We start from the raw sequence: 24,338 nt of genomic DNA, 5'->3' as shown, positions 1-24,338 counted from the left end.
AACACCAACACTCAGCTGTCACTGGAAAACTGGTCTGACTGAACGAGAACTGGAATTCCCACTCCAAAACTGGAACAACCACTCAACAGATCTACAATGAACTGGATGTGTTACAGTCATGAGATCAGATGAATCAGGTGTTTGCTGTAATCTGGGATTCAGGTGACCAAGGATCGCAGTTGGCTTCTTGTTTTGATCAAAGCATCTCTTCCTATTGGCTGCTGGAGATTTGCTTACTTCCTGTTTTTATATGTTTTTTCTTTTCTTTGTTGAATTGTATGGAAAGATATTTTAGACCTTTTGTCTTCCTTTCATCAGGAGGCGGTTGCTAGGCAGCACAGAAGTTTGGGTGGTTCTCCAAAATGTCAATATGGCCCCTCTGCTGCCCCCTGTTGGTGCGGAGGTGTTTAGACGCTTCACACCAGCCTCACTGGAGGAAATTCAGCGAAGGCATGAAGCTGAAGAGAAGGAGCAGCAAATCAGAAAGGAGCAGAACATTGAGGTATTGATAGCCTATTAGCTGTTAGTAACAAAATCAATCAGTACGGCAATAACCAACCCTGATCTGATTGGTTATCCTCTTGCAGATAGCAGAGGAGGATCTTCCTAAACCAGCAAGTGACCTGGAAGCTGGGAAGCCCCTCCCCTTTATTTATGGAGACCCGCCCGCTGAGTTTCTCAACATCCCATTGGAGGAGCTGGATCCCTTCTACCAATCACAAAAGGTTTCACTCTCCACTGAAATTTGACTGTGCAACCTTCTTATCAGTAAATGTCACACTAAATTGATCAATTTTCCATCAACAAAGTGAACTTCCAATTATCTGTTGTTTATTAGGTCTTTATTTGACGTCAGATATTTTTTTACATTGATGTTCAGTCTTGGTTAAAGACTGAGATAGAAAAATATCAGGAAGTTCAGTTCAAACTCAATTCGTGTGATTTTAAAGCTTTAGATATCAAACATAAAAACTAACTGGAATAACTGACTTTTGGTTTCTACAAATGAAAGTTCTCATTTGAATTAAGATGTATAAAAATCAAACTGAAGGTAATAAACTTATCTGAGAAAATCAGTTTGACTCCATTCTTTCTATTTTCCCTGTTTCTTTGCAGACCTTCATCGTTCTCAGTAAGGGAAATGTCATCTACAGGTTCAACGCTGAACCAGCCTGTTACCTGTTGAGTCCCTTCAGCCCTCTGAGGATCTTCTCCATCAGGATCCTCATCCATTCATATCCTCTATCACATCACTCTGCTTTCTAAAGCTTTTCTTTAGAAACCAAAGGTCTTGAAAACATCTGGACTAAGACAGCAGTTTCTTCTGATTTCACAGCTCCTGATCGTAGTTGCATCCTTTTAAAATCCACAGTGTGCTGGAAGGTTACCCCAGAGTGGTAATTTCCTGTTTGAAACTGAGGAACCACTTTCATCAGGGGCCAAAATTGTGCTAAACAAGAGTCAGTGTTGCATCTAGTCTGAGTTTTAAACCGTCTACAGCTGCATTCCTATGATAAATGTGTGCAAAAGTTCATTCATATTCCCCGAATATAGGAAAAACAAAATTTGCAATTGTGGCGTTTCCATTATATCGGACATGAATGAGTTTGTGCTCGTCATAAATCATTAAAAACGTACTGTTTTGTTTTCCTTAAAACTAAAACTTTATTCAGCTTGTTCATCATGGTGACAATCCTGACCAACTGTGTGTTCATGACCATGAGCGATCCTCCACCGTGGAGCAAGACAGTGGAGTAAGCACGCACACACACACACACACACACACACACACACACACACACACACACTGACTTAATTTATGGAAAACCGTTTTGTGTCACTGGCGAAACAATAAAAAACATAAGGTGTCACAATTTTGACTTTCACCTCAAAAATCCATTATTAAAAAATGTCAAAAACTTATCCTCAACATACAAACTCAAAATTAAGTGTCAAGTGATTCAGTGTATCATCTTGCAAAGCCACAACTGTTGAAAACAAAGTAAGAGTTCTGACTTATAATCACCAATTTGAGAATCAATCCTAAGTGATAATGGCATTGATCCTTTTTAGTCAAATCCAACCTTGAGATGCAAAGTAAAAGTTATGAGATTCAATTTTGTGGTTAAGAAAAACAAATCAAAATTGAGAAAATAAAAAGCACTCTGAAACTTATATTTGTGACATACTGTTTCTTTCTTGCTTCCTGCCTTCCAAAATGGCTGACCTTTGGTAATTTGATAGTGATATTGTGCAGAATTTTTTCACAGTGTGAAAAGGGTTGGAAAAAATACATAATTTTTGCCCAGATTTTCAGTTCAGAAGAACATGTAAATAGGTAAGGTAAGGTAATTTTATTTAAATGGCACATTTTCAGCAACAAGGCAGTTCTAAGTGTCTTGCATGAATTGGAATGAAATACAAACAAAACCAAAGAAAGACAAAAAGGTAAAAGTATAAAACTACATATTGGTTCCCCATGTTTAACAACATGCTCAGTATGTTGGGTTCTTGACTCAAATATGTCTTCCTGTTGTTGCACAGATACGTATTCACGGGCATCTACACGTTTGAGGCAACCATCAAAGTTTTATCCAGAGGGTTCTGCGTAGGAGACTTCACCTTCCTGAGAGATCCGTGGAACTGGCTGGACTTCATGGTCATCAGCATGGCGTAATAATAAAAAACTTCCTGGAGAGATTGTATTTCATCAAACTTAGATTTGCTGAAATGAACTTTCCTCTGAGATGTCTTCAAATGAAGATAAATGTGAGGATAATGAGGAATGTCTCCGTTTTACAGATACCTGACAGAGTTTGTTGACTTGGGAAACGTATCGGCACTGAGGACGTTCAGAGTGCTTCGAGCCCTGAAAACCATCACAGTAATCCCTGGTATGTCCGTTTCATTGCTGAAACGAGCATGGTGGTTGGAGTTGTGATATTTTTGGGACTTTTAGAACTTACGAGAAACTTGACAAACCAGATAAAATATAACTTCATATCTATATCATGTGTTCTGATATGGATAATACAGCAGTCTAACATTATATTTGGACTGAAAGAGAAACTGATATTTTCTGTAGGTTAAAAATTAAAAAAAATGGACAGTTTTCTTCTAGGAACCCTTGGACCCCAACTGTCTTCATGATATTCAGTGACCCAGACTAAGAAACCATTTTGAGGTTCGTGAAGACAAAGAAACCCATCAAACAGTTCAGAAAAGAAGTTGTGGGGATGTTTATAGCAAGGTTAGGTCCTACAGCATCCTGAGGTTTGAACATGTCACAGAGCTCTGTTCAAGCCATCATCTGAACATGGATGGACCAACCTGCCAAAACATGGACATCCACCTAAACTGTCAGAGAGTAGAGCACTGATTGGAGATATATGGCAACTTTGAAGGAACTGCAGAGATCCAAAGCTCAGGTGGGGCAATCTGCCCAAGGAAGAATGAACAGCCATAGACTCCAAACAACGTAGAGAAAACAACAAAGTGAAAGACTGTAATGGATTATAATGCAAATGTGGACAGTAGTGTGTAAAAGTAGCAAACTGAGGAAAATGGGTCAGTATGTCCTAAGCCTAAGCCTATAGCAGCTGCTGTTTTATAACCTCAATCAGTCTAACTATAAACAGCTTTATGAAAAGGGAAAGTTTTAAGCCTTGTCTTAACAGTAGACAGGACGTCTGCCTCATGGACAGAAACTGGGAGCTGGTTTCACAGGAGAGCAATCTTGATAATTCAATAATTAAATTGTAGATAAATAATTGTGACACTGGTAGTTAAAGCTGACAGTAACTCTGATATTTCCTTTGCCACATTCTCTGCAGGCTTAAAGACGATTGTCGGAGCGCTCATCCAATCAGTGAAGAAGCTGCGTGATGCCATGATTCTGACTGTCTTTTGCCTCAGTGTCTTTGCTCTGATTGGTCTTCAGCTATTCATGGGAAACCTCAGACAAAAATGCGTACTGATCCCACCGCTATTACGCAACGACACATCAGAGGGAGCTTTCAACATCAGTTTCCACGAAAACAACAGCAGTGACTTTGATTTCTACACACACATTAACAACCCAGGTAGCATGTTAAGTATTTTACCTCACAAATCATAATCATCCACATGCTCAGATGCAAACATCAACCTGTCCTTGTGTCTCACAGACAATTATTACCACCTACCTGGTCAACTTGATGCTCTGCTGTGTGGAAACAGCTCTGATTCAGGGTAGCTTTAAGTAAATATTACTATTACTATTAACATTATTGATTATGGTGATAATGATGATGATGATGGTGTATCCAGGACCTGTCCAGATGGATACATGTGTCTGAAGGCAGGGAGAAACCCAAACTATGGGTATACCAGCTACGACAGTTTTGGTTGGGCGTTTCTGTCTCTGTTCAGACTCATGACCCAGGACTTCTGGGAAAACCTCTTCCACCTGGTCAGTACCCTACAGCTCCCTAATGCTGAGGCTAGTCCTAGCATCATCTCACCTCTGTTTATCTGTGTAGACGCTGCGAGCTGCAGGTAAAACCTACATGATCTTCTTCGTGGTCATCATCTTCCTTGGTTCCTTCTACCTCATTAATCTCATCCTGGCGGTGGTTGCCATGGCGTACGCTGAGCAGAATGAGGCTAACATTGCTGAGGCCAAACAAAAAGAAGAGGAGTATGCCCAGATTCTGGAAGCACTGAAGCAGAGAGAAGAGGAGGTAAGATGTGATGAAGAGAAACCCCCCATGACATTTCAGGATAAAGCTGAATGTTTGTTTGTTTTTTGTCTTCACAGCAAGCGGCCAAGAGGGCGGCGCTCTTGGAGAATCAAGACCCCGCATCACAAAGCCAAGAGGAGCATACGAACATGGAAGGTACTCAGACTCACTGAACATACTGGGGTTATTGACTCTGGTTCTGCCACTCATAATAAGTCTTCAGGTTTCTTCTTGTAAAAATGATCCTTCCTTGGAACTAATCCAATGATGGATCACCAGATGTCTGAATTTGAAGTATTCAAAAAAATTTGCACCATTCAGTTGAGTTTACTTTACATGTTTCTGTAAGGATTCCGTACATGAAATTGGCTGAATTTACAGATTAAGAAAAAAAACTAATTGGTGCTCAGTGATGCATTTCACCTTACTCAGCAGCTTTGTGTTTCAGAGTTTGAGGATGACCAGAGACCATGTCCTCCATGCTGGTACATGTTTGCTAACATCTTCCTGAAGTGGGACTGTTGTGGCTGTTGGCGATGGCTGAAAAAGCTTCTGTATACTATCGTCATGGATCCATTTGTGGACCTTGCCATCACCATCTGCATTGTCCTCAACACTGTCTTCATGGCCATGGAGCATTATCCAATGACTGAGGAGTTTGAAGATCTTCTCAGCACTGGAAATTTGGTCAGTAACAGAGGAGAAACTGAGTCAAAGTCTACAGAGTAAGGTTGAGTCCAATGAGTTAATATTGCATTTTGGTGTAACATTTGGTAGAAGGTTGGCTTAGATGGGCTGAGGTTGAGTAACAGGGTCTGGTAACAGGTTAGGCTGGTGTTTTTCAATTCTGGTCCTCAGTTCCCGCTGCCCTGAATTAGCTGGTGATATTACTCCTAAAGAACCAAAGTAATCATTTTTTTGTCTGATGTCTGATCCCCAGGTCTTTACAGGGATCTTTACAGCTGAGATGGTTCTCAAACTTTTGGCAATGGATCCATATTATTACTTCCAGGTCAGGATTATATATCAATAAAAGTGGAACAGTTTTTATGTTGAGCAACTGCTCCAATGGTTACAGTCTCTTGTTTTCTTGGTTACAGGTGGGCTGGAACATCTTTGATAGCATCATTGTCACCATGAGTCTGGTGGAGCTAGGACTGGCTAATGTTCAGGGTCTGTCAGTGTTGCGGTCCTTCAGATTGGTCCGTTCATCACTTTCTCACCATGATTAAGCTGTGACCCCAGTTCTGTATATTTCTGTCCTCATATGTCCATCTTACCGTGTTATCTCCAGATGAGAGTGTTTAAGCTAGCCAAGTCGTGGCCGACTCTCAACATGTTGATAAAGATCATCGGGAACTCTGTGGGAGCCCTGGGGAACTTGACGCTGGTTCTCGCCATCATTGTCTTCATCTTCGCTGTCGTTGGGATGCAGTTGTTTGGAAAGAGCTACAAAGACTGTGTCTGCCGCATTGCAGAAGACTGTGAGCTTCCTCGCTGGCACATGAACGACTTCTTTCATGCCTTCCTCATCATCTTCAGGGTTCTGTGTGGCGAGTGGATCGAGACAATGTGGGACTGTATGCAAGTTGCAGGGGAACCTATGTGTCTGATTGTCTTCATGATGGTACTGGTGATTGGAAACCTGGTGGTAAGTCTGTGCAGAAAAACTCTTTCTAATTTGAGTTTGGTTGGTTTTTAAAAAGTTTCAAAACATGTTCCTGATCTTGTTTCAGGTCCTGAATCTGTTCCTGGCCTTGCTGCTAAGCTCGTTCAGTGGGGACAATCTTGCAGTTACAGAAGATGAAGGAGAAAACAATCTCCAGATTGCGATAAACCGGATCAGCAGGGGTGTAGCCTGGACCAAGGCCTGGTTCCTGAAACACATTTGGACTTTGGTGGGAAAGAAAACAAACGTGAACTCAGATGTGAATGGTGGGAGCAGACATTATTTGTTAACATATAAATATTAATATGAGGTTTGTTTTTTGCTCTTAATAGTTATTTTTGTCTTTGTACTTGAAATCAATGTTTTTAGCTGTACCCTGTGAAGAAGGTGAAAAATCAAAGGAAGTTTTAGCTCTGACAATCGTGAATTCTGAGCAGCCGATGGTTCAAGTTCCCAAAGTTGATCTGTCGTTCCTGAGCAGCTACTACCATAACATCACATGTCTGAAGGTCCCCATTGCTGAAGCCGAGTCTGATTTTGACATGCCTGAAAATGAAGATGATGAAGATGAAGATAATGAGGAGGATGACACAGAAGACGAGCTTTCACAAGTAAAATCTTGGGTTTTGGTTTCTGTTGAGGAATTTTATTTTCCTGCAGTAGTCCACCTTTTTTGTCACAGTGGATAAATTATGAAGTCATTTGAATGTTTTTAAAAAATAACAGTTTAATGTCAGGATCTGTCTATGCTCAGGGTGATGAGTCTTCGATCTGCAGCACTGTGGAGAGAGCTCCTGAAGTCCAAAAAATAGAAGAGGTAGAAGAAACTCCAGAGGACTGCTATACAGAAAGTAAGTGCACTGAGAAAAGCTGAAGTGTTGTATCCATTTAATTGAGGATGTATAGGACCTAGTGTGTCAGCTACAGAAGAATATTAAGTTTTCAGCAGCCAATGGCCCCTTCAAGGAAGGTTTCACAGCTACACAGAAAGAAATGGAGAACAAAAAGATAAAAAATTGATATAATAGCAAATAATGGAAAGTTCCTCTTTGCCCATCTACACTGCAGTCTTCTACATCAACTCCCCATGCTGCCAACTTCAGAGGTTCTCTGATGTCTCTCCCATAGCTGGTTTCATCATAGACTCAGAGTACAGACATTGGACTCAGGACTTTGTGAACTGGTGTTAGTGGAACCATCTCCTGATCAATGCGGGGGAAATCCAAGCTGGTGGTGGACTTCCACAGGCGCAGACCTACCTAAATAACACCGATGAAAATCCAGGGACTGGACATTGAGTTAGTTGACTCTTATAAGTACCTAGGTATTCACCTGAACAATTTTCTATAGCTGCGGCCATGTTTCTATTTGGGACTACGGTTCTTTTGGTGATGCTCTGTTTTATTTTTGGGCCAAACATACTTTTTGGATGACCCAGAAACTTGAAGGCTGAAACTAAAAGGGTATGCACAGTTATGATCAAACAAACTGGGTTGTTTTTCAGTTGACTTGTGTAAAGTAAATGTTCTGAAGTTATTTCAGCACATTTTTGCATGAAAAACAGCTGGAAACAGGAGTGTGTAAACATCATACATTAGGCGTCCATTCAGTCCCATGAACACTACTATGTTTGAACTGTATGGGTTTCTATTGCAGAGTGTTACAATCGCTGTCCCTGTCTGGATATAGACACGACCCAGAGCAAAGGAAAGATCTGGTTTAATTTCAGGAAAACTTGCTTCACCATCGTAGAGCACAACTACTTCGAGACATTCATCATCTTCATGATCCTGCTGAGCAGTGGAGCTCTGGTAAACTCTATCCCACAATATTTAACATACTAGCACTAACTCAAACCATAATTCCTTGTTGATGTGTTGATGTTTTTGACATCTTAGGGTTTTACTCTGAGATGTTTTATTGGTTGGTTCAATGGGGCTGAGCAGGTCTCAACAAACTAATCTGATGGTTGGGTTGACCATCTGTGGACTACAGCATGGCTGACAGTGTGACTACTAACATGGCTGCTAAACATACACAGGTGAGATGATTTGACTCTATTAACCCTTTCAAAACAAAAAGAGTAATATGAATGACTAACAAAATAACCTTGTTTGGTAACTGGAAGGTTGCACCTTTTACTCTGATTATTTGATAAAAGACTGAGTCCCATCTTATCCCATTATTCGAAATTATACAACATACTTCAAGCATTTTTCAAGCCTGGAGAGCTTTTGACAAAATTAAATTAAGTTTCATATAAAAAATATTAGTGTCTGAAAAGTTTTTCACATTTTCACTGATATTTTGACAGTTTATCATTGGTGATGAGCTCAGTGGTTAGAGGTTGAACAGTCTCCTTGCCATCACCCTAATCTCACTGATTAGAGTGAAAACTTGAATTAAGATTACAGCAGACCCTTCCTATTTGCAATTTCTGTGTGTATTTTAGACCTAAGCTGTAAGAGGTATGAATAATTTTGAGCCTAACTGTACTGATACATTTTAGAAGAGTCTTTATTTTGTAACCTTGGCAAACAGGATTATCTCTTAATTTAAGCTTAAATTAATATCATCTGGGCTTCTCAACAGGGCTTGGTACCATTTTTCAGAACATTGGCCTGATAGTACATCCCCAACTCTGATGTATCGAGCTGGGAAAGCATTTATAATATTCAATCCATTTCACAAACACCTCTGTCAGTACTATGAAGATTATGAATATTAATTCATGACATATTAAATGATGAAGGTTTATCCATTAAAAACTCCAAATATTGTTGACAGGCCTTTGAGGACATCTACATTGAGCAGCGCCGGGTAATCAAGATAATTCTGGAATATGCAGATCAGGTTTTCACCTACGTGTTTGTGGTGGAGATGATTCTCAAGTGGGTCGCTTATGGATTCAAGACCTACTTCACCAATGCCTGGTGCTGGCTGGACTTCCTCATCGTAGATGTAGGAAACTGATTAATCCTGCATAATTACTCCTTCGTATTGCCACCGAAAGTCTTCATGTAAAGGTTTAGCTCATCAACACGTTTTTCAGGTGTCTCTGGTGTCACTGACAGCAAACATCCTGGGATACTCTGAGCTGGGAGCTATCAAGTCTCTGAGGACTCTAAGAGCATTAAGGCCCCTCAGGGCCTTGTCTCGCTTTGAGGGCATGAGGGTAAGATTGGCAGGTTAAACAGTGACAGATGGATAGGCATCTGTCTTGTTTTTGGTTAGCATTTCACTCTCTACTGTTGTATCTTTTGGCCTGTAGGTGGTGGTTAATGCACTGGTTGGTGCCATCCCCTCCATCTTCAATGTGCTGCTGGTCTGTCTGATCTTCTGGCTCATCTTTAGCATCATGGGTGTGAACCTGTTTGCAGGGAAGTTTTATTACTGCTTCAACGAAACATCAGAGGAGTATTTCTTTCCTGAGGAAGTCAACAATAAAACCCAGTGTCTCGATCTGATTGAGAAAGGCTTCTCCGAGGTCCGTTGGAAGAACACAAAGATCAACTTTGACAACGTTGGGATGGGCTACCTGTCTCTGCTGCAAGTGGTCAGTAAGAAGGCCAACATTAAGGGATTTATACTGTTTTTTGGTTGTTGTTGTTTTTTTTACCAGTTAACATTCACATAGCTTTAAATTTGTAAAATAAATTGTACATTGTTTTGTTTAGGCCACATTTAAAGGTTGGATGGACATCATGTATGCAGCAGTGGACTCCAGAGAGGTCAGAACTTCTCATATTGTTACTGGTACAGTTTCTGGTCTTATTAATCCTAGTGTAGCTAGGAATTGAGTTTTTAATGATGTTGATGCTGTAACCAGCAGGTTTCCTAGTCCCGGAACTGGGAAAAACTGTTGCTGTTATCCTGTGAGATGTAACTATGTTTTCTCTGCATACTGAGATTTCATCCTTCTTGGTTTAGGTGGAGTCCCAGCCAATGTATGAGGACAACTTGTACATGTACATGTACTTTGTCTGCTTCATTATCTTCGGGTCCTTCTTCACCCTCAACCTCTTCATAGGAGTCATCATCGACAATTTTAACCAGCAGAAAGCAAAGATAAGTTTCTTGTCAATGACCCTATATTGAGTAATTTTCTGTTTCCCTCTATCAGCCATTTAATATTTATGTTTGGCTGTTTACCTCGGAGGAACAGACATATTTATGACAGAAGAACAGAAGAAATACTACAATGCCATGAAGAAACTGGGATCCAAAAAGCCTCAGAAACCTGTTCCCCGGCCTACAGTAGGTTCAAGGACCTTCTGTAGAACTTAAATAAACCAAGCCTGTAAATATTAGTATGACGGATGTTGAACAACTCTATTTCTGTTTCTGTCTAGAACAAGTTCCAGGGTCTAGTCTTCGACCTTGTGACCAAGCAGTTTTTTGATATCCTCATCATGGTGTTGATCTGTCTCAACATGGTGACGATGATGGTGGAAACAGATGAGCAGAGTCCTGAAAAGGAAAACATCCTGTACTGGGTCAACCTTGTCTTCATTGTCATTTTCAGCACAGAGTGCTGTCTGAAAATGATCGCTCTACGAAAGCACTACTTTAGTGTCGGATGGAACATATTTGACTTTGTAGTCGTTATATTGTCCATTGTTGGTGAGGAGGAAGCAGATTAGATGGTTTTGTTATGTCTAACAGAACATTTTTAAAAGCTTCCCCATTTTTTTCTTCCTTTTCAGGCCTTCTTCTTGCTGATATCATTGAGAAGTACTTCGTTTCTCCCACTCTCTTCCGTGTGATCCGACTGGCTCGCATTGGGCGGATTCTTCGTCTCATTCGTGGAGCTAAGGGAATTCGAACACTGTTGTTTGCCTTAATGATGTCTCTTCCTGCCCTCTTCAACATTGGCCTCCTTCTCTTCCTCATCATGTTCATCTTCTCCATCTTTGGGATGTCTAATTTTGCTTACGTGAAGAAGGAAAGCATGATTGATGACATCTTTAACTTTGAGAGCTTTGGGAACAGTATGATCTGCCTGTTTATGATCACTACATCAGCTGGATGGGATGGACTGCTGAATCCCATCATGAACACACCTCCAGACTGTGATCCAGACTTTGAAAACCCAGGCACATCTGTCAGAGGAAACTGTGGCAGCCCGGCGGTGGGCATTGTCTTCTTTACTTCATACATCATCATGTCTTTTCTGGTGGTGGTCAATATGTATATCGCCATTATCCTGGAGAACTTTAACGTCGCCACAGAGGAGAGCGCCGACCCACTTTCTGAGGATGACTTTGATATGTTCTATGAAACCTGGGAGAAGTTTGACCCTCGAGCTTCGCAATTCATACACTACAGGTGAGTCCTAGCAGGTGAATGACCTCCTGTGAGACTTGGCTTCTTGTCCTGGTGAACCTGATTGTAATCTGATGTGTTTCGCAGTGAGCTGTCAGACCTCTGTGATACTCTACAGGATCCTATGAGGATTCCCAAACCCAACACCATCAAACTGATGCAAATGGACTTGCCTTTGGTTCCCGGAGACAAGATCCACTGTATGGACATCCTGCTAGCTCTCACTGCAGAGGTAATATCACCCATATTATCTTTTTTCTTGGAGACGTATGTAGTGTTTTTCCACAAAAAGAACACTCTGTGTAGTTACGTTCCTGTGCCTTTGAATGTTGGTGTTTTGTTAAGAGCCCACATCTACTTCCATCCGTTGTAGGAACATCATCAACACATAAAAAGAGCATAGTAGAAAAATCCACAAAGTACGGTGTTTCCATCTACATGCTTAGCTGAAGAAAGTTGCTTTGGGTGTATTCTCATTCTTTATTTTGGTTGATTACAAGCGAGACACGTTGAGACATGTTGATCTCATTCTTTTGCAAACACAAGCGGCCAAATCGAGTTTCCTCTGCAGAGTGTCTCGCCTCTCAGAGATAGGGTGATAAGCCTGGTCATCTGGAAGCACCTGAAGGAGACCCTGAGAAAGACACAGGACACATGGAGGGGACTATGTTTCTTGGTTGGCCCAGGAATGCCTTTGGATTCCTCCGAAGGTGCTGGCCCAAGTGGCTGGAGAGAGGGAAGTCTCGTCCTCATTGGTTAGGCTGCTTCCTCCACAACCCAACACCAGATAAGCGGTAGATAACAGATGGATAAACATGTCGATTTTAGTGTTATCTGAACCCAAACCAGCAGGGCTTGGGGGCTGCAGATCAGTCCACTGCAGCAGTTAGCAGTGGGTCTCTTGGTTCTCTTGTCATTCCAGGTATCTTAAAGTCATAAATGTGCCACTTCACCCCTGCCACCGACACTCACAAAGTTGATCAAACCTACTAGCTGATCTGCCTTGTCTGTCTCTTTGGGTTTTGAAGAAGTATTTGGTAGAACCAATTCTTTGGACAGATGTGGTTAGGATTAAAGACCTTTTCCGCTTACGGTCATCCGTATCAAGTTTTAACTTCTAGTTGGTCTGGATTTCTGGTTAAAACTCTCTCAACAACAGAATTAAACTACAGTAACAATTGAAGACCAAAATGTGTGAGAGATCTTTGAACACCTCTGTATACATATTTTCTTTGAATATTTCCAGGTTTTGGGTGAATCTGAGGCAATGGATGCTCTAAAGGCCACAATAGAGGATAAGTTCATGGCCAACAACCCTACAAAGGTTTTATCCTTATTTTTTTGTCATAGTCTAAGTCAGGGGTCTTCAATGTTTTCTCAGCCCTAGTTATGGCCTAATAATGACACTGCCATTCACAAACTGTTATTTGGCAAAATGTTCAGAGCTAGAATGTGTGTGTCTACCTGAAATACATTATTTTATGCCTTTTTTATCAGTTTGTTTCATGTTGGATTCATGTGATGTATAACGTTGAATGAAAAAAAACAAAAAGAATCTCAGTGACCTCACTAAGGGATCTGACAAACACATTGAAGACCCCTGAAAAAAATACCAATATTATCTCCAAAAGATAGCACTTGTACAATGAAAGTAACTGCATTTAATGTGGTTATTCATTTTTGCAGAAGTTGTATGAACCAATCAGCAACACTTTGCGTAAGAAACATGAGGATCTGGCAGCAACAGTGATCCAGAGAGCCTACAGGAGATGTCTTCTGCAGCGAGTGATCAAACTGGCGTCCTACAAGTACAGAGAGAGGACAGGGGGACAGCGAGACAATCTGTCTCCACCAGAGACGGAAGGATTTCTCTGTAAACGAATGGACCAGCTGTATGGAGACAGTGAGACGGCTCTGGCTGCTCCAGCTGAGGACCGGACTGTCCAGGCGGAACCACAGAGGGACATTCTCCTCCACTCTGCTCCTCCGCACAGCGACTGCAACTTCCTACACGATGAGAGCCTGACAGAGACGATGATGCAGCTGCAGACAAACTCGAATCAGGAGTGTTTCCTGTCAAAGGAGCAGCAGACTGAGTAACCCAGATGACTCTTCTCTGTTTAACAGAGCTTTCTTCAGTTCAGTTTGACACGAAAACCCACAAGGAAAGTGACTCTGGGTTATTAATGCCACAAAAGAAACAAATAATGTTTCCAAACAGCTCTTCACTTCACTGCTCATCACTTCAAAGCCAAGACATCTTTACTTATCCTTCCTTGTTTCTTTCTTCTGATTGGTGGATATTGATGTGATGAAAAGCTGAAGAAACCAATGGCTGCTAAAATTGAAGTAGCAAACAGCCATTCAGAAAGGTTTGGATTAGGTGAAGAAAGTGGTTATGTACCATTAGCCCGCCAGTGGAGCATCGGATAGTTGGAGCTTTGGAGCATGGGCTGCATGAACGCCCACTTTTACCATGTCACTCATATTCACTCATATAACCAGGCTGCTTAATGCAGAACCTAAATGTCTTAAATTTACGAGTAAAGTCAATTAATCTGCTGGACAGCAGGAGATCCAGGCAGTGGGTTAATCAGCAGGTGTTTGGGATTTTGTTCCGTACAGTAACGATGAAATGAACACAGAGAGTTGTGACAGCTCACACCTGGTTTAAGGTGGCACCTCCTTCCACCAGCAGACACCCAGCCCTGCATGAAGGAGGAAAACTCCTCCATCAGTCCCCAAGTCGTCACCCAGCAGACTGCAAACTGGAGGTGACAATAACTGACTGCGATGTCATCACAAGTGTAAAATGTGGGTCATTCGTAGCTGAATAAAGGTTAAACCAAAGGATGTTACTGTGAATGTTATGACAATGTTACTGCGTTTTATTCTTCCTTCCTTTTTCTTTCTTGCTTCAGTGCACGAATCTGGACTCAGATTAAACGTTTGTACTTTTGTTCTACAAAGGAATTCAACCCTTTTCCCCCCCTATGAAATAATGTTGCATCATGCAATGTTGACTTTAACGGATGAATCAGTATATTTGAAAGATTTCACCTGCAATAACATCTATGCGATTAAAGCTTCAGATTGTATTGAGCATGATTTCTGGAGTTTTTGTTTAAATATTTTTGTGTGCATCATGTACCATGGCATGGATGCTGAACCAGCATTTACTTTCATCTCTGACCTGAACTCAAGTTTAAAATAATAGTTTTATTTCTGACTAAAGGTACTGTTAAATAAGATTCTGTCCAACACAAATGTGCCGGAGCTGGTCTGGTAAATCAGTGGAGGAGGTTATGTTCTTCTGGAGAAACACAATCTGTGAAGGAGCTGCAGACAAACTGCAGCTTCTGCAGTTTGTCTGCAGGGGCAGTATTATGTATTTTCCAGGAACATAGTACCATTTTATAGCACAACCAAGCAACAATGATGCTTTCGGTTGAAATGATATATAAAATATGAGTTGAAAGTAATTCGACTTTGCAACTTGACGCCTTAAAATTAGCCGATGTCTCCTTAAGAAGCTCCTCCTTCCAACACTTTAACACACAGCGCTACACCTGAAGAAACACACACTAGCCAGTGGCAGAGCCAGCTTGGAGCACAACATCCATATTTTCCAAATAATTCACAAATAAAATATTTTCTTGAAGTGAATAAATATGTGCCTGTATTTATGAATTCATGATAAGAACACAAACAACTTCCAGGTTGCATCAGCCTGGAGGAAATAAAACCTTTTAGTTGGGAACTGATGAGCACGTGGCTTCCTGTGTGTGTGTGTGTGTGTTTCTGTGTACACATCTAAGAAGACACACTAGCTAACCTCTCATGTTTCAGTCAGAGAAGCAAAGCTGAAGACGGCAGACAAACCCAGAGAGAGGAAGACGAGCTGGAAAACAGATCGATAGGTAACTGTCCTCCCAGGAATCGGATGTTTACCGGATTTAGTTTGGAAAAAGCAGAAGAAGGTAAGCTTGAGTCAAGTGTTTCAGATGGAAGCGAGGTGTGATATGAACCGTGTGTGTGTGTGCATGCAGAGCTGAGATTACACAGTGGGGTCAAACCTTGATCTGTTGGATGGGTTTTTGATGATTGTGGTTTCTAAAAACAGCTTCTCCACTTTCATCTGGAAACCTTCTCTCTGATTTACATCTCGTTTTAGGTCAAATCACTTGTTTTCCACAGGTATGGATTGTTATATTTACATTTTCTTGAAGTGAAAGTAGAAAAGCATCCCTGGTTTTAACACTAACCAGGAAGAACAAGTCCTGGCTCAGCTGTGCTCCTAATGAAAACTCCAATTTATGAAAGATGCGATTATATTTGGGCTTTATGTGAGATAATGTAACAGTGATTTAGAGCTCAAATGCAGCTGTTTAAGCACAAAAAAGGAAGGACTAATTATGAACTGAAGCAGACAATCAGAAACAAGCACAAAATCACACTGATATAAAAAAAATCTTACTGAAATGGATTCAAAATTACTGGGGAAGTTAGTGAAGGGATGCTAAAACCAGAGTTATGAGCTTTTCTTTCCTTGTACCAGTTAAAAAGTTGCATTTTGAACATCTGCAGATGTGAGAGGGATGCATGATTAAATCCCGTCAAATGAGAGTTACAGTGACCCAGTCGTGAAACAATAAAAGCATAAAATAATGTCTGTCAGACGGGCTTCCTCAATTAAAAAAAGAGGACTCAACCACAACACTGACTGGGCATTATTTTCACACCTTGTCATGAAACCTGGTTAGGGCTGGTGAGATCTTTCCAGGACTCGCAGAAAACAGGACGTCAAGAAACCTGAGTGGAAAAGTAATCTTGCATTCTGATTTAATGATGATTGAAGTGTGATATTTTTGTTTCAGCATTGTCATCTAATGAATATAATCTGATTTAAGTAATCTTGTATTCTGATTTAATGATGATTAAAGAAGGTTATTTTTGTTCCAGTACTACTGAATATAATCTGATTTAGTGAAGAAGATGGTGTAACAGGTAATGATTGCCTGATTCAGTTGTAGCAGATAGGAATTAAGTTGCTGGAGCTGAACTTATACTGTGTCATGAGCTCATGGGTGGAGCAGTGAGAGGCTGCAGAATAAACAATGTAGAAGCCTAAATTCAATTTTAGTTCATTCAGACCTTTTGGATAAATTATGTTTATATTTCTTATACTAATTTGTTACATTGGATTACTAAGGTCTTGTAAATTTGCATAAGTAATTGGAGTTAAGGATTTTAGGGTGTGGCCAGGCAGAATCAGTTTGGCAGTTGGAGTGGAGCCACACAGTTTTTTTACCTCTCTCTCTCGGGACTCTTTTGTTTATTATTTTGTGGAAAAATAACATTTGTACCGTTTTTATTTTGAAGTAAACCGTTAACTTTTATCAAGAGGACCCAGTTTGTTTGTTTTTTTGGTCGTTTTTTCGTCATCAAGTGGACTGAAGGGGAAGGACGGAGAGCGTCAAGCTTATGGCTTCATTATTTAGGAACCTACAAACAAGAAACAAGAGGTTAACAGTGGCCACAGAGTCTGATGACGCAGGCATCCATCCATGTTTTCTATGGAATCGGATGATACCAATCAACTGTTGCCACAGAGTCTGATGACAGGCATCCGTCACTCTTTTCCACTGAATCGGATGATACCGATAACCGCCCACTCTTAAAATAGAAAGCCCAGAAAGTATAAAGATTATGAGAAAGCAGAACCAGGCGTTCTTTGTTCCACAGTACTTGAGTCGGCACCACATGAGGATGCTGAATCAACGGAGGGCCGTGCCCTGAAACCCCGGGGAGGTGAAGACTTTGCACTGCTCAGTAAAGAACGAGATCTGTTAGCCCACATACCGGGTTTCTGATCAGGCAGGTGTCCTACGCTCAACCCAAGGATCACCACCATGCTACAGCAGACTTGGAGAACAGACGGAGATCACGGAGTGATAAGGAAATGAGTACAGAGGACAGTCAGCAGTTCAACTTCGTTATGTCCTAAAAAGGATCTTGCCACACCAGGACAGTATTTCAATTATAATTCCATTATTAATAGATGCTGTATGTTAATTTTCCCCTGCTAAAGCTTGCTAATAAAATGTTAAAGTCTGATCGATGTTGTGGACAGTTAAATTAATTGTCAATTTATGAGTTACTTCTTCTGATTAAAGTAAAATCAGTGGTCATGATTCTAGAAATTAGGGTTCTTCGGACGTTTCTTTGGTGTCTATAAAATAATGACCTTAGGATTCACGCCGAGTCTCTAAAATTTATCCAGACTGTAACAAGTGCACGTTGTTGAAAGAGAAAGAGCTACCGTTAACAGAAGCAGTTTCTGAAACTATGCAGTGGCAGGACTACTCAACTGACTGTTTCTTTAACTGAAAAGGGTCACAGCTTCTGGATAGGAGGTAGTCAGAATCTGGACGCATCTCTCCCGACGCCAGATTAAACAGATTGTTCTCTATATACTTAACTGGAGTAATACTCAGGAGTTAGAGACATTCCGGACCCGTTAGTTGGAGAGCTGGTTAGTAGTTAGTCAGTGAGGATGTAGGTGTGGTTAACTATTGCGCAATAACACCTAATTTAGTGATTTTGAATTTTTTTTAAATTAACAGAAGTCTTACAGCTGGAGTTCTATTTGTTAAAAACAAAGAGTGAACAGAAGAGGACCAAGAATTGACCCCTGAGGTATTCCAGAGGAAAGTTTGTATCTGGAAACTGATGTCTGAAGAAAGAAAGGTGGTTGTCTTCAACTCTGCTCCTCATTACTGACCAGAGGAAAAATTTGGGACACAGAAAATCATAAAAAAGACATTAGAAAACACAGCAAATAAAATGCTGCAGTCACAGAAAATAGAAGCAAAAACATACAACCAACATAAAAAAATCCCAAATAAAAATGTTTCAACCAGTGCAAAAAGGCAACCATAACAGATAGAAGCAAAAAGAAAAATGCAGAAACAAGAAAAAACAAGTGCAAGTACATAGTGATGCAAACTCGCTTTAAAAAACAGAAGTCCATATGTTTGCACCATTTGCCCTCCATATAGTGTTAAGCAGGAAACGGATTTAATGCAGTCCAATTCGGCCATTAACTACGATTCACTCCAACTCACTTATTCTGGTCAATTCAGTCTAATTGATGGAATACAATTAATCAGGGGAATTGTTCTGTTATCTCCAGGATAACCTAAATGCAAAATATACAAATATGTTAAGAAGTGGAAGTGCTTCTCAGCAGAAAGCTATCTGCTGAGAAGATAATAAAACAAGATTTAATTTTTAAAAGAGGGGCTCCTCTTGAAGGGGAAAGTATGGAGCTAGAACTAGTCTACATACTATAAGAGCTCAGATGTTTTTAGCAGTTGAGTTGTTTTCAATTTTCTGTTAACTGAACAAAACATTGATAACTTTCCCAGAATAATTTGTGTGTTCCAATAAAAAGACAAACGTTTCCTGTCTGACTCTAAATTCTTCCTGACATGAAGTCCCAAATGGAGTTTGAATAGAGTCTCGGAAGGTTTTTTTTTTTTTTGCTGTTTTTGCTCCAGCAGACCTAAAGTTTTATGCTTCAGAGCCAAAACTGATCTGGAGTCTCTCCAGCACACTTGTGATTGCAGCACAAAGTCTGTGTGAGTGAATGTGTGTGTGTTCCTGTTCGGCAGCAGTTCTACGCTGTGGATCGTTTCAATCCACAGAGATTTCCAAGGGAAGCTGGGGAAACAGGCATGGACTGTCAGAGTGTTTGTCTCTCACGCCACCTCGGAGGCAAATGCAGCAAAATCCAACTCCAGCATTTAGAGATGACAACCCTCCTGAGAACACCATCTGCAGCTGTTTGATACACATGGTGTTGGATCAGTTTGGCACAAATTCGTTGCTTGGCTGTTTAAACTGCAGATATTTGGCTTCAACAGATGGAAAGAGAAGGAGTTGACTGTGAATCAGTGGTTTTCTCCAGACCTCATCAAGCTGAAGGTTTGTTGGGAATCATTGCCTCTGATTTCCAGATTGTTTGACTAGCATGAGCATAAAGTTGTTAAAAGGCTTAAAGGGGTAAAATGGATTTAATTGTCAAAAAGACAAAACAGCGGTGTCAAAGTGGAGTCCAGTCAAACCACTAAACTGGTCCACACTTTGTCTGAATTGCTAGGTTTTTATGTGACGTGGTCATGTGATGTATCGTGACACAAGTCTTTCTGTATGGATCCTGGATGTTCTCCCTGTGCCTGCACCCGTTCTCTCTGGGGACTCCGGCTTCATCTCAGAAGACTTTCAGGTTAATTAGTCCTTAGGTGTGAGTGTGTGCATCATATATTGTAATTTGTCCTGGGTGTCTCAGTCATGCTCTTGTAAGCTGTCTCAGGTCTGTGTCTCACCCAGTGACTGCTGGAGATAGGAAGTCAATGGGTTGCATCACCATGGAAACAAGTTGTACTGTAAAGACCAAGGCTGGAAATGCCAAACATTTCTGACCTCGTCTGCCAGCATTCTGCCATCTGCAATTACTCTCACATGCATGAGTATGTGAAGCAATATCCCAGAGAAAAGGAACAGCTGTTCCCTTGAAGCATATTGGTGTTATTAGCATGTTCCCTCTGAGTGATGAGGAATGAAAATGGGCTTTCTATCCAGGGAGCAGAAACCCTTTCAGATTGTTTCTTCCAACTGGATGAAAGCTGCAGAGGTAAATAATTTAAATATAATTTTTAATGTAGCCTCATGTTTTTGCACTTGGCACAGCCTCGGTCCCCCATCCGCCTCTGATACACTCTAAAAAGAAAATAGTTGAACCAACTTAACTGAATTGCTTCTGTAGGTAACAAGCAATTCAATTAAGTTTATCCAACTTAATTTATTAAGTTTAACCAATTCAATATATTATAATCACCCAACTCAATTTAAGTCAGTCTTACTCAAATCATTTAGTTTACTTCAAAAATGGTAAATAAACTTAAATAACACTTTTGACCACTGAAAGCACATATTCACACATGTATTTAATGCTCAGACACTAGGCAACTTGGCATTAAGTACCCAGGGGACACATTAACATACGGCAGGAGGAAGCTGGAATCGAACTGACAACCTTCCAATTACAAGGCGACTGCTCTATCCACAGAGCCACGGTCGCTTACTGGGAATGTGTCCCTGTAAGCTTGAGTCATTGTGTCAGACATGGGACACTGAATTATTTCAAGTAAAGTCAAAGTAAAAAGGTCATTTAAGGAAAAGATTTGTGTATTTAGATGACACTATAAAAAGAGTATTAAAATTTAGCTTGGAACTTCTTAAAAGTTTGAGTTGACTTTCTGTAGAATTAAGTCAAAGAGATTTTAAATGTTTATTAGAACAAAATAAATGATTTGAGTAAGAATGACTTAAATTTGTCATGTTAAACCCCCTTATGAATTAAGTTATAAAAACTTAGCAAATTGAGTTGGAAGAACTTAATGAATTCAGTTGGATGATCATAATAAATTGAGTTGGTCAGACATAGGATACAAAACTGGCATTGAACTTAATTGTTTTAAGTAAAGTCAAAGTGAAAAGTTCCTTTAGGTTAAAGATTTGTAAGTTTTGAGTTAAATGAACACAAAAAAGTAAGTTGTCATAACAAAGCAAAATAATTAAGTGAAATTAATGTAAATAAGTCCATAAGATGAACTGCAGCCCAAAAACACTTTTTAGAGTGTAGCTGATAGCTGTCCTCTGGATAATTTGATATTATGCAAGCAAAGAATTACTAATATTAAATTATTTCTTAAAGATCCAGGACCACCGAACTAACAGGTGTGAAAACAAGTCCAAAGACCTTTGACTCGGTTCAGTTGGAATGAAGTCTGGTACGTAAGTCTTGGAAACCGCTCCAAGACAGGAAGTGGACTAAAGCGCAGGGCTTTTGGAATCTATAGGTGCTCTTCTGACATTTGGATAAAGCTGCTTTTGTTCAAGGAGAGGCTGCAGAGAGGGAGCTGAATGAGAAGAGGGAGTTATGGAGTCGTAGACTGAGGATCTTCCCACAACTCGTATCCAAGTAGAAGGGTGGAAGTGAGATACGGCCAGAACAGATGGAAAGAAACTCCATATAAGGCAGCAGAATTAGGGATTGAGAAATCAGCACACTGCCTTCAATTCTCGTATTTCACTGTAATCCCTCCTTTATGTTAATCATGCATATTTACTCATATAAAAGCTTAGAAAACAAATGTTAGACAGACTTCTAGACTTGATGACACTTTTTAAGGAGGTGGCTTTTAAGGACGTTCCTGGAATTGTAACAATTTTTTGTTTTTGATAAATTTTCCTTCATTTTTCTTTGTATATCTACAAATCCTTGCATCTAGGAGTTTTGTTTGGTGAGTGTCCTCTGCGCTACAGTTAAAGAAAGGTTCTGGTTCCTGACTGAGTCATTATTAAAGGGCATTTGCAGGGATGTTGAAGTGATTTATCTTAAACTCCTACTGGAATCAGTGCAGGCCTCAGGTGGGGCAAAAGGAAAATGTCTAAAATGTTTAATAAGAATAAAGGGGGGCAGACTAGGAGCTCCAGGATGAAAACTGCATTAAATGATTCAGATGTCTGATGTAGCACATCAGAGAAAAGCTCTGACTTAATCTCTGAGCAAGATTATTTACCTTGATTTTGGAAAAATCTAGCTTGTAATGGCGCATGACAGGGTTTTTTTAAGCTACCATGGGGGCAGACTTGGGTAAAATTTTACCAGAACTCAATCTAAGCTTTCTTTGATAAACTACTAATTCTGCTTTGAATGAATTAATTTATTTGAATGAATTATATTTATTTTGAACATGATAGAGGTATAAAATCACACACGACAAGGAATGCAAAAGATATTTTTCTACTACAATAATCTTAACAAGCTCGAAAAGGAGCAGGAAGAAGTAAAACTTATGAACTCTTACCCCATAAACTCATGTCATATTTTCAGATGGACCCTCATTAGTAAATGAAAAAATAACAAACATAGGCTAATTAAGTTTCCATTTTATCTGGATTTACAGTGTGTGGGTACATCCATACCCACACAAACTTATATGCATTAACCTCAATTTACACATTAGTGCCAACTCCCGCCCATATTTCTGTATGTTGTGAAAATGACCTCTTATATTTCCTTTTAAACTGCATTAAATTCTTTACTTTGTTTTAACTCCTCATTTAACTTTTTCCATAATCCAACTGCATCAAAACGTGAATTGAAATACAACTGCATCAAAGGTCCTGTAGCTGTTTCTGAAGAGAAGCTGCTCATGGGAGAAAACAGAGCAGGAAGGCTCATCGTTGGTGAACATCTGTTGTAGATCAGAACAACTGAAACTTTGTCTTCTTGAACGCTCAACTCTCTTGTCATTTCCTGTTATTTTGAAACAGAAGGGATCTGCAGTGATTTCACAATCCACATCTGGCCAGAGAAACAAAATTCCTATTTTCCTCACTCACAATCCTCACTGCGACTTCTGGCAGAGACAAAGAGAGCTCTTATATTCCCAAATCATATGAAATTCAACAATGTTCTCTGTGTCACCAAGTGTTTTTATTCAAGTGGGTGCTGTACTGTACTGTCATGAGACACAAATGAACCAATCACACCAAAACTGAACTGACCGTACGAGAACCGGACTGCATATCAGACCAAACCCATCAGAACTGTACCTATTACTCGAATACTGGACTGAGTCCACTACACCAAAACTGGAAGAACCAGTCGACAGATCTCTAAGAACTGCATGTCTTAGATTACATGAGTGAACAAGAGTTCACCTGATTCATCTGATCACCCGATCAGATGAATCGGGTGATCAGTGTTATCTGTGATCCAGGTGACAAAGGACCAAAGCATCCCCTCCTATTGGCTGCAACAGCATCAGTAAAATTATCCACTCCTTTCCTTCCTTAACATTTAAAAATTTTTTGACGTCCTTAGATTCTTATTTCTTTTGTTCAGTTGTGTGGAAAACAGCACCAACATTTGTATTATGGGATATTTTAAACCCTTTCCGTTCCTTTTGTCAGGAGGCGGTTGCTAGGCAGCACAGAAGTTCGGGTGGTACTCGAAAAATGTCAATATGGCCCCTCTGCTGCCCCCAGTTGGTACGGAGGTGTTTAGACGCTTCACACCAGCCTCATTGGAGGAAATTCAGCGTAAGCATGAAGCTGAAGCGAAGCAGCAGCAAATCAGAAAGGAAAAGAACATCAAGGTATGGATAATCAATCGATCAGAGTACTATGACAATAACAAACCTTAATCCTGATCTGACTGGTTTCTCTCTTACAGATAGCAAAGAAGTATCTTCCTAAACCAGCAGGTGACCTGGAGGATGGGAAGCCCCTCCCGTTGTTCTATGGAGACCGGGCCCAGGAGTTTCTCAACGTCCCATTGGAGGACATGGATCCCTTCTACCAATCACACAAGGTGGCACTCTCCATTGAAATTTTCTGAGAATTCAGAAATAGTTCATCTCAAAGTCCTAAATGTTCCATACCTAATAGAGCATTTCTGCACTGAAGACTGATCATTATTGTGTGGCTTTCTAGTGTGTGCATGTCCTGACAGAAAATAAAAGCACAAAACTCAATCTTTAGTTTTT

General features: G+C 40.3%; 2 protein-coding genes and 1 long non-coding RNA gene across 3 annotated transcripts in view; 2 read left to right on the top strand and 1 right to left on the bottom strand.

Annotated features, from left to right (window-relative positions):
- The first annotated feature begins 322 nt into the window (after window positions 1-322).
- LOC106951159 (sodium channel protein type 4 subunit alpha B-like) lies at window positions 323-14,818 on the top strand. The gene is made up of 30 exons (XM_015038511.1): window positions 323-502; window positions 588-725; window positions 1,117-1,235; window positions 1,665-1,754; window positions 2,545-2,673; window positions 2,803-2,894; window positions 3,834-4,082; window positions 4,167-4,230; window positions 4,309-4,450; window positions 4,521-4,721; window positions 4,799-4,877; window positions 5,170-5,408; window positions 5,662-5,733; window positions 5,822-5,923; window positions 6,016-6,372; window positions 6,458-6,656; window positions 6,760-7,001; window positions 7,145-7,241; window positions 8,047-8,201; window positions 9,178-9,351; window positions 9,443-9,565; window positions 9,662-9,946; window positions 10,068-10,121; window positions 10,321-10,458; window positions 10,543-10,647; window positions 10,743-11,013; window positions 11,097-11,718; window positions 11,803-11,947; window positions 12,962-13,039; window positions 13,402-14,818. Exons 1-30 carry the CDS (start codon window positions 371-373, stop codon window positions 13,813-13,815), a joined length of 5,307 nt encoding a protein of 1,768 aa, XP_014893997.1. The 5' UTR covers window positions 323-370; the 3' UTR covers window positions 13,816-14,818.
- A 7,126-nt stretch (window positions 14,819-21,944) lies between these two features.
- Window positions 21,945-24,338, top strand: part of LOC106951158 (sodium channel protein type 4 subunit alpha B-like) — a 29,511-nt gene continuing 27,117 nt past the window's right edge. The window contains exons 1-3 of the mRNA XM_015038510.1: window positions 21,945-22,085; window positions 23,764-23,948; window positions 24,026-24,163. Coding sequence (XP_014893996.1) covers window positions 23,817-23,948; window positions 24,026-24,163 — 270 coding nt within the window. The 5' untranslated portion in view covers window positions 21,945-22,085; window positions 23,764-23,816. The remainder of the gene's footprint in view (window positions 22,086-23,763; window positions 23,949-24,025; window positions 24,164-24,338) is intronic.
- LOC106951160 (uncharacterized) overlaps window positions 22,322-24,338 on the bottom strand; it is a 14,455-nt gene continuing 12,438 nt past the window's right edge. Inside the window, exons 2-3 of the long non-coding RNA XR_001425762.1 lie at window positions 23,084-23,089; window positions 22,322-22,334 (exon numbers count right to left, since the gene is read on the bottom strand). This is a non-coding gene — a long non-coding RNA (uncharacterized LOC106951160). The remainder of the gene's footprint in view (window positions 22,335-23,083; window positions 23,090-24,338) is intronic.

This window comes from Poecilia latipinna, unplaced genomic scaffold (assembly GCF_001443285.1).
Source record: "Poecilia latipinna isolate Pla-1442-1.1 unplaced genomic scaffold, P_latipinna-1.0 Scaffold443, whole genome shotgun sequence".
NCBI classification, from domain to species: Eukaryota; Metazoa; Chordata; class Actinopteri; order Cyprinodontiformes; family Poeciliidae; genus Poecilia; species Poecilia latipinna.
The sequence above is the reverse complement of the archived record's forward strand: the minus strand, read 5'-3'. Positions and strand labels throughout refer to the sequence as shown.